We start from the raw sequence: 15804 nt of genomic DNA, 5'->3' as shown, positions 1-15804 counted from the left end.
CTGCAGTATTAGGAGCGATGTAGTATGCAGTATTACAGTAAAAGTACTGCAGTATTATGAGCGATGTAGTATGCAGTATTACAGTAAAAGTACTGCAGTATTATAGTGATGTAGTATGCAGTATTACAGTAAAAGTACTGCAGTATTATGAGTGATGTAGTATGCAGTATTACAGTAAAAGTACTGCAGTATTATGAGCGATGTAGTATGCAGTATTACAGTAAAGTACTGCAGTATTATGAGTGATGTAGTATGCAGTATTACAGTAAAGTACTGCAGTATTATGAGTGATGTAGTATGCAGTATTACAGTAAAAGTACTGCAGTATTATGAGCGATGTAGTATGCAGTATTACAGTAAAAGTACTGCAGTATTATGAGCGATGTAGTATGCAGTATTACAGTAAAAGTACTGCAGTATTATGAGCGATGTAGTATGCAGTATTACAGTAAAAGTACTGCAGTATTATGAGCGATGTAGTATGCAGTATTACAGTAAAAGTACTGCAGTATTATAGTGATGTAGTATGCAGTATTACAGTAAAAGTACTGCAGTATTATGAGTGAACAACTGTGATGAAATGATAATTATGATTCATGTTTACATCTTGCTGTCGTGCAGGTGTGTGATGTTATTAGTGTTTCAGGTCGTAGAGGTTTCTCACAGCTTTGGCAGCACATGTGTTTCATTCCATGGTTTGCAGGATGATGTTTTATTCATAGTATTCATGTTTTTTCCTTTGGACCCTTGAAGATAAATATTGTATGAGCCAAAGAGGACTAAGATGTTTTAATAATCACAGTAATAGACAGTATGTGCTGTTATATTTGTCCTCCACTGTGGAGCTATAATTCATGTCAGAGCTTTAAAAAATAAGATTCATCCTGCAGCAGAAAAAACTATGTTGTGATGCTGATAGGCGGATGGGTCGTTGACAATTATGTAAATGTTGTTCACTGAACTTTTGGGTTTTTAAAGATCATCAGGGATTTATCTTTCAGAAAAACGGATGCTCAGTTTTGTGACTTGAATGTTATGAGAATAGCTGAGGGGTATAAACTGAGGCTCAGGAGGAAAGTGATTCCACTTGTCAGCTCTTCTGTTTCTTGTGGTTTCTACATTATGATGAAAAGTGTCTTCCTCCACTTCTAACCTTGTTTAAAGTCTTCATGGATTCAGGCTGAAAGCAGATGCACAGATGTAAATTAGAAGCTTAACGGGTAAAAAAACCCTCGTCTTCTCTCCTCTGATCAGGTCTGCTGAGTCTCTCCATGCTGACTGCAGAGTCCTTGCAGCAGGAATGTAATCCAGCCTGATTCAGGACGACTTCCTCTGTAAAACAGGGGCCACTGAGGGCCAAATCCTCTACACAACGTTTACAAAGTTCGACACGCTAAATTGGATTTGCGGAAGGTGCCGAGTAAATACAAGCAGACGTCAGCCTCGCTCCGGCCGCAGACGGAGGTGAAACAGCAGGAGGACGGGAGTCAGCGCTCAGAGAATACCTGCTGAGTCTCAGCTGTGATAACGCTGGCAGTCTTTACCGGAGCTCAGTGGATCGCTTTGATCAGGACGCAGCGCTGCAGAGTTCACCTGAGTGTCTCTGCTGTATCATCCATTCACAAAGGATGCAGGAGCATGTTGGTCACTTCTTATTCATTGATATTATAAAGATGCAAATACTCAAGAAAACATGTTGAACACCACATAAATACAAACAAAACAGACTCAAAATATGTCTAAAAATCGACAGAATTAATGCAATTTCTAATAAAGCCATATAAAACTGTACAACCTTAAATCTACCAATCACACACTAACACCTGTACATCTCCCACAGTAGCTCCAGTAAATGATGGAGAGTAACTCATTGTAATTCAGAGTGTTTACAGCTCAGTTCTTTGAGAAATCATCAATCTGGTACAAACAGGTTTTGCTCTGTAAATGAAATCACATTCCTGAAGCTGTGATCATGTGATAGTGGCTCATTGACATATTCTTCTCATCTCCAGCTCTATATTAATATTCTGTGTCTCTACTGGAATATCTTTGCATGATTTCCAGTTAAAAACTCCTTATTAATCTTCTACTGGTCCTTTATGCAGCCGCTCAGTTCAGCCTCTGTCTATTAACAGGCCGTTTTAGCTTATTTATCTTATTTGTCTTATACTGGTCCTCAAATCTATTCGTACAATTTGGAGCTGAATCACATCTGAGAAAATGAGAGTGGAAACACCTTAGTAACCACCTTAGCAACCATCTTAAATATGAAAGCGGACGGTCATTTATGAGCTTGTGTGACAAACCGATGCCAGCAGGGTAGAAGTAGAAGAGTTCAGAGCAGGTTGAAGCCCTGACTTTAACATCCAACATCAGAACCCTTTAATATCTTTTGGACAACAATGGAGGAATGAGATATATCAGGCTTTGATGCTTCAGTTGGTATCAGATTTCAAAGATCTAGGCATCATTTTGGACTCAAATTCAACTTTTCAAAAAACCCATAAAGGGCATCCATACCATGAAGTTTGGTCTGGCCAACTTCAGATTCAACTGAGGCAGAACCTCTTATACATGCACACTATGATATTCTCCCATCTGTCTTACTGTATCACAGGCTGAGTTCTTCTATAAACAAGCTGTTAAAATCCTGGACAAGAAGTCTCACAGATATCACCACTGCAACATTAGTAAGTATAATCTTCTCCACGTGGTCCATCTCAGACTATACAATGACGCCTGCCTTGTTTTTACCAAATATGAGATTTATAGATAATAATAAATAAATAAAATCAGCAGCTTTCCCCTTTAAGATATTCATCTGAGGAGCAGCCGCCTCACGGTTGGATGTTGATATTATTCACTTCAGATCTGTGTGAGAGATGCAGATCAGCTGGATTCATGTCACTTCCAGGCGTAGACGCTGATTGTGTGATTCTAGTGAGCCATGTCCGATACACAGAGGATGCTGCAGCACACTTTGGAGCAATTTCATGGCTGTGTGGTTTTGTCCATATGGAAAACAGAGCTTTGTGAGAATTGATTATCAAGCTGCTCGTTCTCAGCGGGTTCGTTCAGGGTTGGGTGCTAATCACGGACAATCACATCTGCTCCTCTTTTTAAAAAGCATGTTTGTCTTTCTGCCTCTGCTGTCATTTGTCTCAGAAATGTGTTTAACCTTCCTCCAGTCAAGGAAGGAAGGAAAGATGGAAGGGAGGAAAAAGGAAGGAAATGAGGAAGGAAGGATGGAAGGGAGGAAGAATGAAGGAAAGGAGGAAGGGAGGATGGAAGGGAGGAAGAAAGAAGGAAAGGAGGAAGGGAGGATGGAAGGGAGGAAGAAAGAAGGAAAGGAGGTAGGAAGGAAGGGAAGGAAGGAGGGAGGAAGGGAGGAAGTAAGGATGGAGGAAAGAAGGAAGGAAGGTAGGAGGGAGGGAGGAAAGAAGGAAGGGAGGAAGGAAGGACAGAAGGTAGGAGGGAGGGAGGGAGGGAGGGAGGGAGGGAGGGAGGGAGGGAGGAAGGAAGGAAGTAAGGAAGGAAAGAAAGAGAGAAGGAGGGAGGAAGGACAGACGGAAGGAAGGAAAGAAGGAACAGTCAAAACAGACACAAAGGTTAATGACCTCTGCGATGGTATTGATTCTGTTTAAGAGACAGAAGAAAGAAAACAGCATCGCCTGATTAAAAGCAATCAGCAGCTTTTCAATACATTGATCGTCTTCATTGATACAGCTGCTGCTCACGTTAGAGACTCAAAACTCCTCAGACTCAACATTCATGCATGTTTTATTTTTCTGCCTCTGCTGTCATTTGTCTCAGAAATGTGTTTAACCTTCCTCGAGTGAAGGAAGGAAGGAAAGATGGAAGGATGGAAGGAAGGAAGGAAGGAAGGAAAGAAGGGAGGAAGGAAGGAATGATGGAAGGGAGGAAGAAGGAAGGAAAGGAGGATGGAAGGATGGAAGGGAGGAAGAAAGAAGGAAAGGAGGGAGGAAGGAAGGAAGGAAGAAAAGGAGGGAGGAAGGAAGGGAGGAAAGGAAAGAAGGAAGGGGAGGAAGGAAAGGATGGAGGAAGGAAGGGAGGAAAGGAAATAAGGAAGGGAGGAAGGAAGGACGGAGGAAAGAAGGAAGGAAGGAAGGAAGGAAGGAAGGAAGGAAGGAAGAGGAAGGAAGGAAGGAAGGAAGGAAGGAAGGAAGGAAGGAAAGAAGGAACGAGGGAGGAAGGAAGGTAGGAGGGAGGGAGGAAAGGAAGGAAGGAAGGAAAGAAAGAGAGAGAGAAATGCCAAAAAAAAATAAAATAATCAACGTATCTATCCTGGAAACAGAAGGTGAGCCATTGACCAACCTGCCTCCTAGAAATATTGCCAATGTTATAATAAAACCTGAATCCTCCAACAAAATCATTTAATATATGTTGCAACTTGGTACAGATTTGAATTTAAAACTTAATTCAGATGGCTTTACATTTCTCTGGAAACATATCTGCTGTTGCAAATTATTAGTATATGAATTTGATTGCCAGCAGATTGGTTTGGTAGCAGGTTCGTCTGTTGTCCCAGACAGGAGTGACTCACATCGAAATAAACTTCGGGGGAGCAACTCAAACCACGACCCAAAGACCATCACACAGGACCAGCAGCTAACGGTAGATCTGGGCGAACAGATCGCAGCAACATCTCTGGGACCAGACTTCGTCATTTTGCCCTGATAGACCTAACTGTGCCCTGGGAAGACTTCCTAGAGGAGGCACTGGAAAGGACGCACGCCAAGTACCAGTGACTCTCGGAGGAAAGCCGAACACAGGGTTGGCGAGCGCGCTGCCACCCAGCAGCAGCAGAGAGCCTCGAGACGCCTGTTGGGAAAGAAAGCTGATCCGTACACCAATGCTGCTGGGACTAAAGTTGGGGCTGATGTTATGTTAAGACCATAGACTGTATATAAGAAATGGACGTAACATCCGTGACGTCACCCATTGGTTTGTGGACTGCTGTTTCGGATCTGAGCAGCGCCATCTTGGAGATTTCAGGTGCATGCCGGGAAAAATAAAAACAAGGATTCTACTTATATGGGCATCAGGAGGAGCATGAGGACGGAGCGGGGGAGATTGTGAGGGCTGGATCTACCACAGTCTACACCGGCAACCTGGTGATGCTAACCAAGTTAGCTGTTACGACTATAACCACAAAACTCCGGAGAAAACTGTCGGTGTGAAACAAGTTCACGGCTATTTCCTGCAGTCTATCTGTCCGTGCTCCTGAACCTGTGAACCAATCAACCTGTCAATCACCACGTAGCCACGCCCTAATGCATACCCTGCTTTATCGTCACATATAAAATCAGGGAGGCCAAAATGTCCCAAATGAACATCATACTGCATTGAAGAAGGCTTTAAACTAGCGATTGAGACCATAAACACATTTTGAAAACGTTTACTGAGGTTAGAAATCAAGTGAGAAGTTGGTGAATTCTCCATTGACTTGTATAGAGACGGAAGTCCTTTTGACACCAAAACGGTCGCCCCCTGGTGGCCTTTTGATAGAATGCAGTTTTAAGTTACTTCCACGTTGGCCTCATTACAGAGGACCGGAGCTCCCCGCCTGGATAAAACCAACAGAAATACTAAATGTACATTTTAATTAATTTAATTTAATTAATCATCTTGCCAACACTTATTTATCACTGATCCATACACAGAAACTGTAGATTTAGTGATGTCTGCAGCTCTGGTGTTGTTTAAGCCGGTGTTATGAGTGTGATGCTCGGCCTTCTCTGTCCGAGCGTCCTGCTTCTATAAGGAACAACGCAGACTCATACACAGTACTGCAGTTTTGGGGCTTTTGACTGCAGGCTGAAAGCAGAGTGAAGGAAGAGGAACTGATGAGATTTGGGCTGTTGCTTCAGGGAGAGGATTAGTGTGTGTGTGTGTGTGTGTGTGTGTGTGTGTGTGTGTGTGTGTGTGTGTGTGTGTGTGTGTGTGTGTGTGTGTGTGTGTGTGTGTGTGTGTCACGGTGCAGGAGACAGAGTTCAGGTGTCCATACGAGGGAAAATAAATGATTAACTTTCTCACTGAAGTCCCGTCAATTTCATTCATGTTGCTGGAAATCATAAATCAGCCTCAAAGGACTTTAAAGGTTTATAAGAAGCTCGCGGCTGAGTCACAGAAGGACAGCAGAGAAGAGAGAGAAAAGAAAGGAGGAGGAGGCGGTCAAGGCTGAAAAGACAAAGTGAAAGAAAAGAAGAAGGCAGAGAAGAAAAGGAAAGAATGAAAGAGAGGAGGAGAACAGGGAGGTATAGAAGAAAAGGAGGAAAGTATCTAAGTCCAGTTACACAGGTACTTTTACTGTAATACTGCATACTACATCGCTCATAATACTGCAGTACTTTTACTGTAATACTGCATACTACATCACTATAATACTGCAGTACTTTTACTGTAATAATGCATACTACATCGCTCATAATACTGCAGTACTTTTACTGTAATACTGCATACTACATCACTCATAATACTGCAGTACTTTTACTGTAATACTGCAGTACTTTTACTGTAATACTGCATACTACATCACTCATAATACTGCAGTACTTTTACTGTAATACTGCAGTACTTTTACTGTAATACTGCATACTACATCACTCATAATACTGCAGTACTTTTACTATAATACTGCAGTACTTTTACTGTAATACTGCAGTACTTTTACTGTAATACTGCATACTACATCGCTCATAATACTGCAGTACTTTTACTGTAATACTGCATACTACATCGCTCATAATACTGCAGTACTTTTACTGTAATACTGCATACTACATCACTCATAATACTGCAGTACTTTTACTGTAATACTGCAGTACTTTTACTGTAATACTGCATACTACATCACTCATAATACTGCAGTACTTTTACTGTAATACTGCAGTACTTTTACTGTAATACTGCATACTACATCACTCATAATACTGCAGTACTTTTACTATAATACTGCAGTACTTTTACTGTAATACTGCAGTACTTTTACTGTAATACTGCATACTACATCACTCATAATACTGCAGTACTTTTACTGTAATACTGCATACTACATCACTCATAATACTGCAGTACTTTTACTGTAATACTGCATACTACATCACTCATAATACTGCAGTACTTTTACTGTAATACTGCATTCTACATCACTATAATACTGCAGTACTATTACTGTAATACTGCATACTACATCACTCATAATACTGCAGTACTTTTACTGTAATACTGCAGTACTTTTACTGTAATACTGCATACTACATCGCTCATAATACTGCAGTACTTTTACTGTAATACTGCATACTACATCGCTCATAATACTGCAGTACTTTTACTGTAATACTGCATACTACATCACTATAATACTGCAGTACTTTTACTGTAATACTGCATACTACATCGCTCATAATACTGCAGTACTTTTACTGTAATACTGCATACTACATCACTCATAATACTGCAGTACTTTTACTGTAATACTGCAGTACTTTTACTGTAATACTGCATACTACATCACTCATAATACTGCAGTACTTTTACTGTAATACTGCATACTACATCGCTCATAATACTGCAGTACTTTTACTGTAATACTGCATACTACATCGCTCATAATACTGCAGTACTTTTACTGTAATACTGCATACTACATCACTATAATACTGCAGTACTTTTACTGTAATACTGCATACTACATCGCTCATAATACTGCAGTACTTTTACTGTAATACTGCATACTACATCACTCATAATACTGCAGTACTTTTACTGTAATACTGCATACTACATCGCTCATAATACTGCAGTACTTTTACTGTAATACTGCATACTACATCACTCATAATACTGCAGTACTTTTACTGTAATACTGCAGTACTTTTACTGTAATACTGCATACTACATCACTCATAATACTGCAGTACTTTTACTATAATACTGCAGTACTTTTACTGTAATACTGCAGTACTTTTACTGTAATACTGCATACTACATCACTCATAATACTGCAGTACTTTTACTGTAATACTGCATACTACATCACTCATAATACTGCAGTACTTTTACTGTAATACTGCATACTACATCACTCATAATACTGCAGTACTTTTACTGTAATACTGCATACTACATCACTATAATACTGCAGTACTATTACTGTAATACTGCATACTACATCACTCATAATACTGCAGTACTTTTACTGTAATACTGCATACTACATCGCTCATAATACTGCAGTACTTTTACTGTAATACTGCATACTACATCACTATAATACTGCAGTACTTTTACTGTAATGGTGATAAGAGAAGGATGAGGTAATGGAAAGTCCGGCTACTCTGCTTAAGTCCAATTTTGAGGTACTTGTACTTTACTCGAGTATTTCATGGAGCGGTTTAGTGATGTCAGTATTCCATAATAATACTGTGTTGACCTTTGACCCCTACCTGTGCATTTCTTGGGGCTGCCGGGCCTCTTGCCGTGCATCCCCAGCTTACAGCTGAAGTTCTCCTCCCAGAATTCGGCGAACCAGACGTTCCTGCGGTTGTTGGACAGCGAGCGGCTCTTGAAGTAACGATCGAACGCTGCCGGAAGAAGAAGAAGAAGAAGAAGAAGAAAAAGAAGTTATAACATTGAGGATTGTTTTCTAAATGTCTGCGTGTCCGTTTCCTGTTTCCTGTTTCCTGTTTCCTGTCCGTCTCACCGTCCACAGACGCTCTCTTCGGCAGGATGGTGACGGCACCTTCGGCCACTCGCTCCTGTTGGACCACCGGGGAGATCTTAGAGCCCCAGCTGTCAGAGCCCACCCACAGGAAGTGACCCGTCAGGTTGTTGCGTTTGGCCGCGTCCAGGATTCGTCTGTCAGGGTCAAAGGTCAAAGGTCAGACAGAGGAGAGAGCCAATAAGAGAGAATAGGACTGCATGGAAGTCAGAGCGTTGAGCTAAATGCTAACAGACTGTAGTGATGCAGGTATCAAAGTTTCAAAAGACACTTCTTCCAAAGGGTTTATGAATCTGACCAATAGACCAGGGGTGTCAAACAAAAGGCCCGTGGGCCAGAAACGGCCCTCTAAGGGGACCAATCAGGCCCACTGGATAACTTTACATAGTATGAAAATTGCAGAAAAGTAATTACTCTCTCTTTCTTTCCCCCCTTCCTCTTTCCTTTCTTCCTTCCTTCTGTCCTTCTTTCCTCTGTCCTTCTTTCCTTCCTCCCTCCGTCCTTTCCTTCCTTCCTTCCTTCCTTCCTTCTTTCCTTCCTTCCTTCTTTCCCTCCTTCCTTCATCCCTCCTTCCTTCTTCCTCCTTTCCTTCCTTCCTCCCTCCTTTCCTTCCTTCCTTCCTCCCTCCCTCCTTTCCTTCCTTCTTCCTCCCTTCCTTCCTCCCTCCTTTCCTTCCTTCTTCCTCCCTTCATTCCTTCCACCCTCCTTTCCTTCCTTCTTCCTCCCCTACTTCCTTCCACCCTCCTTTCCTTCCTTCTTCCTCCCTTCCTTCCTTGTTTTATTGTATTTAAGAACAATATCAGTAGAAAAAACATTTTTTTTTAAAAACACACAAATATGAACTTCTTCTGGTCAATAAATCTCATGTTTGGATCCAAACCAACGACGAACTGATTCACTAACAGGTTTAAAATGGGACGTCTGAGACATTCAGAGGTGCAGATTAACATCAGCAGTTTCTCTTATCTGAGATAAAGAGAGAAAGAGAGAAAGAGACTCTCAGTTCACTCTGATAATTGGACTCTCGTTATCTTAACTTCCATTTAACAGATGGTAAAACAACCTGATTAAACCACTGAGATAAAGACTGTTTATATCTATCTGTGTGTGTGTGTGTGTGTGTGTGTGTGTGTGTGTGTGTGTGTGTGTGTCTGTGTCTGTGTGTGTGTTTGTGTCTGTGTCTGTGTGTGTGTGTGTGTGTGTGTGTGTGTGTGTGTGTGTGTGTGTGTGTGTGTGTGTGTGTGTGTGTGTGTGTGTGTGTGTGCGTGTGCAATTAATCTTTCTTAGACTATCTTCAAAAAGTGAATCATAACATCATTAACGCAGCAGATTTTTCACCTTCTGCAAACTTTTATTTTCATTTTTTGGTGAAAATCTGTAAAAACTTTAAATGATTTTAACCCTCCTGTTGTCCTCGAGTCAAGGATGGAAGGGAGGTAGAAGGAAGGGAAGGAAGGGAGGAAGAAGGAAAGAAAGGAGGAAAGGAAGGAAGGAAGAAGGAAGGATGGAAGGGAAGGAAGGGAAGAAGAAGGAAGGATGGAAGGTAGGAAGGAAGGGAGGAAGAAGGAAGGAAAGGAGGGGAGGAAAAAGGAAGGATGGAAGGGAAGGATGGAAGGGAGGATGAAGGAAGGATGGAAGGGAGGAAGGAAGGGAGGAAGAAGGAAGGAAAGGAGGGAGGGAAGGAAGGGAGGAAGAAGGAAGGGAAGGAAGGGAGGAAGAAGGAAGGAAAGGAGGAAAGGAAGGAAGGAAGAAGGAAGGATGGAAGGGAAGGAAGGGAAGAAGAAGGAAGGATGGAAGGTAGGAAGGAAGGGAGGAAGAAGGAAGGATGGAAGGGAGGAAGGAAGGGAGGATGAAGGAAGGATGGAAGGGGGAAGGAAGGGAGGAAGGAAAGGAGGGAGGGAAGGAAGGGAGGAAAGGAAAGAAGGGAGGAAAGAAGGAAGGAGGGAGAGAGGGAGAAAGGAAAAAAGGAAGGGAGGAAGGAAGGAAAGAAGGACAGACGAAATAAGGAAGGGAGGAAGGAAAGGAAGGAAGGAAGGAAGGAAGGAAGGAAGGAAGGAAGGAAGGAAGGAAGGAAGGAAGGAAGGAACAAACAGACGGGGTCAATTTGACCCGGGAGGACGACAGGAAGGTTAAAGGTTAAACAGCACACAGTGAATCAACGAGGACCTGAGGGACCCTGAGCTGTTTGATCCTCTTAAAAGCTGATCAGAGTTCGTACCGGATGTCGTCCTCGTTGGCGAACATGATGACAGCGCGGGCGTTGGGCGTCTCCATCAGACGGAGGATGATCTTATCGAACTCGCCGAGTCTCGGCTCTCGAGGAATCTTCAGAGACTGAGCGATACACACTCCACCTGAGAGAGAGAGAGAGAGAGAGAGAGAGAGAGACAGAGAGACAGAGACAGAGAGAGAGAGAGAGAGAGAGAGAGAGAGAGAGAGAGAGAGCTTCATATTATCTTCAGATCAACTTTTAAATCCATGTTTCCACAGAAGGAGGACTGTGGGTTTAGTCCTCCATCACTTCCATTGTAAACATGATGAAGGGATCTTCTAATGGTCAGTATGAACAGGAGGAATCATTACAGTAAACATGATGAAGGGATCTTCTAATGGTCAGTATGAACAGGAGGAATCATTACAGTAAACATGATGAAGGGATCTTCTAATGGTCAGTATGAACAGGAGGAATCATTACAGTAAACATTATGAAGGGATCTTCTAATGGTCAGTATGAACAGGAGGAATCATTACAGTAAACATGATGAAGGGATCTTCTAATGGTCAGTATGAACAGGAGGAATCATTACAGTAAACATTGAAAAATTGTGAGAGTGTTAATAAAAGAGAAAATCATAAACTCTCAAATAAAGAGCAAAAACAGAATCTTTCTTGATCCCTTAGAACTGACTTAAATTCTTCGACAGTAATCAGCTCATTATTTCGCTCCCACAGTTATTTCTGTGCAAACGTCACTAACAAAGCTAAAAATTCCAGGTGAATAAAACAAGAAGAAGAAGAAGCAGCTTCCTGTTTGATGACGTAATTGTTGAGCTTTCATTGAGTCTCTTTCAGATTCCTGCTGACATTTCTCCTCCATGAGCAGCTCTGTGTTAGTTCAGCAGTGTGAACATCTGGCAGCAAACATACGAGCACGTCTGCTTCTGTCTGTAGATGTGTGAACGAACACGTCGTCTTCACGCCTGTTATCTGCTGACTGACTGTTGTTTCCTCTGCATGCTTCATCACGTCTCTGCTGTATTGTTGTAATTATCGTCACAGTTTGTCTCGTTCTTGTCTTCATTCTGACGGATGAAATAATGATCTCTTTGTTCATATCTGTTCATTCATGCAGCATCACAGACTGTATATAAAATGGACGTAACATCCGTGACGTCACCCATTGGTTTGTGGACTGCTGCTCGGAGGCCAATAGTATCGGATCTGAGCAGCGCCATCTTGAAAATCTCAGGTGCATGCTGGGAAAAATAAAAACATGGATTCTACTTATATGGGCATCAGGAGGAGCATGAGGCGCCCTCCTGAACCTGTGAACCAATCAACCTGTCAATCACCACGTAGCCACGCCCTAATGCATACCCTGCTTTATCGTCACATATAAAATCAGGGAGGCCAAAATGTCCCAAATGAACATCATACTGCATTGAAGAAGGCTTTAAACTAGCGATTGAGACCATAAACACATTTTGAAAACGTTTACTGAGGTTAGAAATCAAGTGAGAAGTTGGTGAATTCTCCATTGACTTGTATAGAGACGGAAGTCCTTTTGACACCAAAACGGTCGCCCCCTGGTGGCCTTTTGATAGAATGCAGTTTTAAGTTACTTCCTGGTTGGCCTCATTTCAGAGGACCAGAACTCCCCGCCTGCAGCATCTACTGCAGAAAATATTCATTTCATAAAATAAATAAAATACTGAGTGTTGAATCTAAATCTAGTCAAAACAAACAAAGAAGATGTAGACTTTGAAATCGTCTCATTACAAAGACATGTTGATGATGTAATTCTTCGCTGTCAGAGTTAAAGCAGGTGATGAAGATGAGTTTAAAAAGATTTTAAAAAAGATGAAATGAAGCAAACAAAAGGAAGCTTCTTCAAATCCTGTCAAACATGAGAAATCTCCACAACTCATCAAGGCGGTTATTTTATATATTAACCCTAACCCTATAATCCAAACCAACATGGAACTCATCTATTATATGTATATTGTTCGTGTATCAAAGTCTGATATATCTTATTGTTCTGTTGTCCAAAGACTATTAAAAACATGTAAAAAAAAAAAAGAAGTCTATTAAGAAATGAAAACTCTGCAGCAAGACGTTTAACATCACATCTGTTAGCTGACCTGCACTGGCTCGTTGTTCCTTTTAGAAGTGATTTTAAGGTCCTTTTTAATCACATATAAAGCTTTAAATGGTGTAACGCCTTCATGCATAGCTGAACACCTGTGTTAATATTCCTGGTTTTACTAACATTGACTTCATCACTAATACTCTCTCATATGTGGGTTTCTCTGGTAATATTAGTTTTTGTTATAACTCAATATATTAGTTAACCTCTTCCACTAGAACCTGATCATTTCATTTTGAGCTTTGCAGCTTTCTGCTCGTCCAAACTCTCCATTAAGACACAAGTAGTAGTACAGTTTGAGGTACTTGTACTTGACTGTATTACAGTTTGAGGTACTTGTACTTTACTGTAGTACAGTTTGAGGTACTTGTACTTTACTGTAGTACAGTTTGAGGTACTTGTACTTTACTGTAGTACAGTTTGAGGTACTTGTACTTTACTGTAGTACAGTTAGAGGTACTTGTACTTTACTGTAGTACAGTTTGAGGTACTTGTACTTTACTGTAGTACAGTTTGAGGTACTTGTACTTTACTGTAGTACAGTTTGAGGTACTTGTACTTTACTGCAGTACAGTTTGAGGTACTTGTACTTTACTGTAGTATTTCCATGTGATGCTACTTTCTGACAACATGGAATAAATCAGACCTTTAAGTCTCTTTTCTTGTCATATTTTCCATGTTTCTACATTTATTTCATCTTCTGTGTATCATGTATTATAATTTAGAGGTTGACGACTAATTAAAGACTCTTTGCAGCAACTATTTCATGTTAGTTTGTTTTATGTCCTCAGGGAACGCTTCACTTCTCTTTAAGTGTCTTTAGATGATTTATATTCTCTGACAGACTGAAGAACATCTCCGTCAGTGAGTCTTTATTGCATCATGTGTGTTCCAGCAGGTAAATAACCTGTCAGACAATCACTGATGTTTTTCCTCCTGCTGCTCTGTGAGGATGAATTATTGATCTGAATGAAGAAGTCTGACGTTATTTTATATTTTTCATCATGAAAACACCAAAACAACCCAGCAGTGATCCGTCCTGCAGGAAGCACTCAGACAAACAGATTTATTCTGAGGAGTCACGTACGAGTGATTTAAGAAGGATTTCAGCTTTTTCTCGTGCTTTGAAACTTCTCTGAGGTATAAACAACATTTAGTTCAGGGACGTCGGACGAATCCTGAATCCTGAAGAGACAGTCGCACTTTCTTCACAAGTAGTTTAACCTTCCTGTCGTCCTCCCGGGTCAAAATGACCCCGTCTTTTTTGACTGTTCCTTCTTTCCTCCCTCCTTTTTCTCTTTCTTTCCTTCCTCCATCCCTCTTTCTCCCTTCCTTCTGTCCTTCCTTCCTCCCTTCATCCTTCTTTCCTTCTCTCCTTCCTTCCTCCCTCCCTTCGTTCTTTCCTCTCTCCTTCTTTCCTTCCTTTCTCCCTTCCTCTTGTCCTTTCTCCCTCCCTCCCTCCTTCCTTCTTTCCTCTATCCCTGCTACCTTCCTTCCATTCCTTCCTCCCTCCTTTTCTCTTTCTTTCCTTCCTCTCTGTTTCCTCCCTTCCTTCTTTCCTTCCTCCATCCCTCTTTCTCCCTTCCTTCTGTCCTTCCTTCCTCCCTTCATCCTTTTTTCCTTCTCTCCTTCCTTCCTCCCTCCCTTCGTTCTTTCCTCTCTCCTTCTTTCCTTCCTTTCTCCCTTCCTCTTGTCCTTTCTCGCTCCCTCCCTCCTTCCTTCTTTCCTCTATCCCTGCTCCCTTCCTTCTTTCCTTTCCTCCCTTCCTTTCTTCCCTTCTTCCTTCCCTTCTTCCTTCCCTCCTTTCCTTCCTTCTTCCGTCCTCCCTTCCTTCCTTCCTTCCTTCCTTCCTTCCTTCCTTCCTTCCTCCCTCCTTTCCTCCCTCCTTCCTTCGTTCCTCCTTTCCTCCCTCCTACCTTCCTTATTTACTCCGTCCTTCCTTCCTTCCTTTCCTCCCTTCCTTCCTTCCCTTCTTCCTTCCCTCCTTCCTTCCTCCTTCCCTCCCTTCCGTCCTTGACTCGAGGACAACAGTAGGGTTAAACATGATAAATGGTAAATGGACTGTAGTCTTTTGGACCAATCAAAGCTCTTTTACACTACATGTCACATTCATACACTGATGGAGCAGACATCAGCAGTAATATGTAGTTAAATGTCGCCCAAAGACACATCAACATGGACTGGAGAAGCCGGGAATCGAACCGTTGATCTTCCGATTGGCGGACGACTGCTCATCATGAAGACGAAGCAGAAATCCCTGATTTTTGACTTGCAGGCAGCATTTCTACCAGTGGCGGCTGCTGGTGTTTTAAACAGGGGAAGCTCACTTTAGGTCTTCATCATAAAACTTGTCATATCGAAACGAGGCAGTTACAAATAAAAGTAGTGTTTAATTGAGGCTGTTGTATGCTTCATCTATGCCACAGAACCACAGCAACACACCTGAAAAACATTTTCAAAACTAGCCACTAGTCTGAAGAAGAGTTGGAAAGTTGCCAGATTTAGCGAGAAAGTCAAGCCACACGACACTCAGAAGAGTCAGCCTTCCCAACGCTGTCGCTCAGCTTCCAGGTGCGGGACGAGTTGTCGTATTAGCCAATGAGCGTCTTATCCCGGCTTGTCCCTCCCCCCCCCTCCCCCTGGCCCAAAACAGCTGTTGGGAGAAGCCTCATTGAACACCGTGTAAGCTCTGAGT

At 41.9% G+C, this 15804-nt stretch overlaps 1 protein-coding gene across 1 annotated transcript in view; it reads right to left on the bottom strand.

Moving 5' to 3' along the window:
- The window catches only part of LOC133981650 (metabotropic glutamate receptor 8-like), a 165448-nt gene that overhangs the window by 79487 nt on the left and 70157 nt on the right, over window positions 1-15804 (bottom strand). The window contains exons 3-5 of the mRNA XM_062420453.1: window positions 10962-11097; window positions 8726-8880; window positions 8469-8606 (exon numbers count right to left, since the gene is read on the bottom strand). Coding sequence (XP_062276437.1) covers window positions 8469-8606; window positions 8726-8880; window positions 10962-11097 — 429 coding nt within the window. The remainder of the gene's footprint in view (window positions 1-8468; window positions 8607-8725; window positions 8881-10961; window positions 11098-15804) is intronic.

This window comes from Scomber scombrus, chromosome 6 (assembly GCF_963691925.1).
Source record: "Scomber scombrus chromosome 6, fScoSco1.1, whole genome shotgun sequence".
Taxonomy (NCBI): domain Eukaryota; kingdom Metazoa; phylum Chordata; class Actinopteri; order Scombriformes; family Scombridae; genus Scomber; species Scomber scombrus.
Note: the sequence above shows the minus strand (reverse complement) of the source record. Positions and strands in the feature narration are given on the sequence as shown.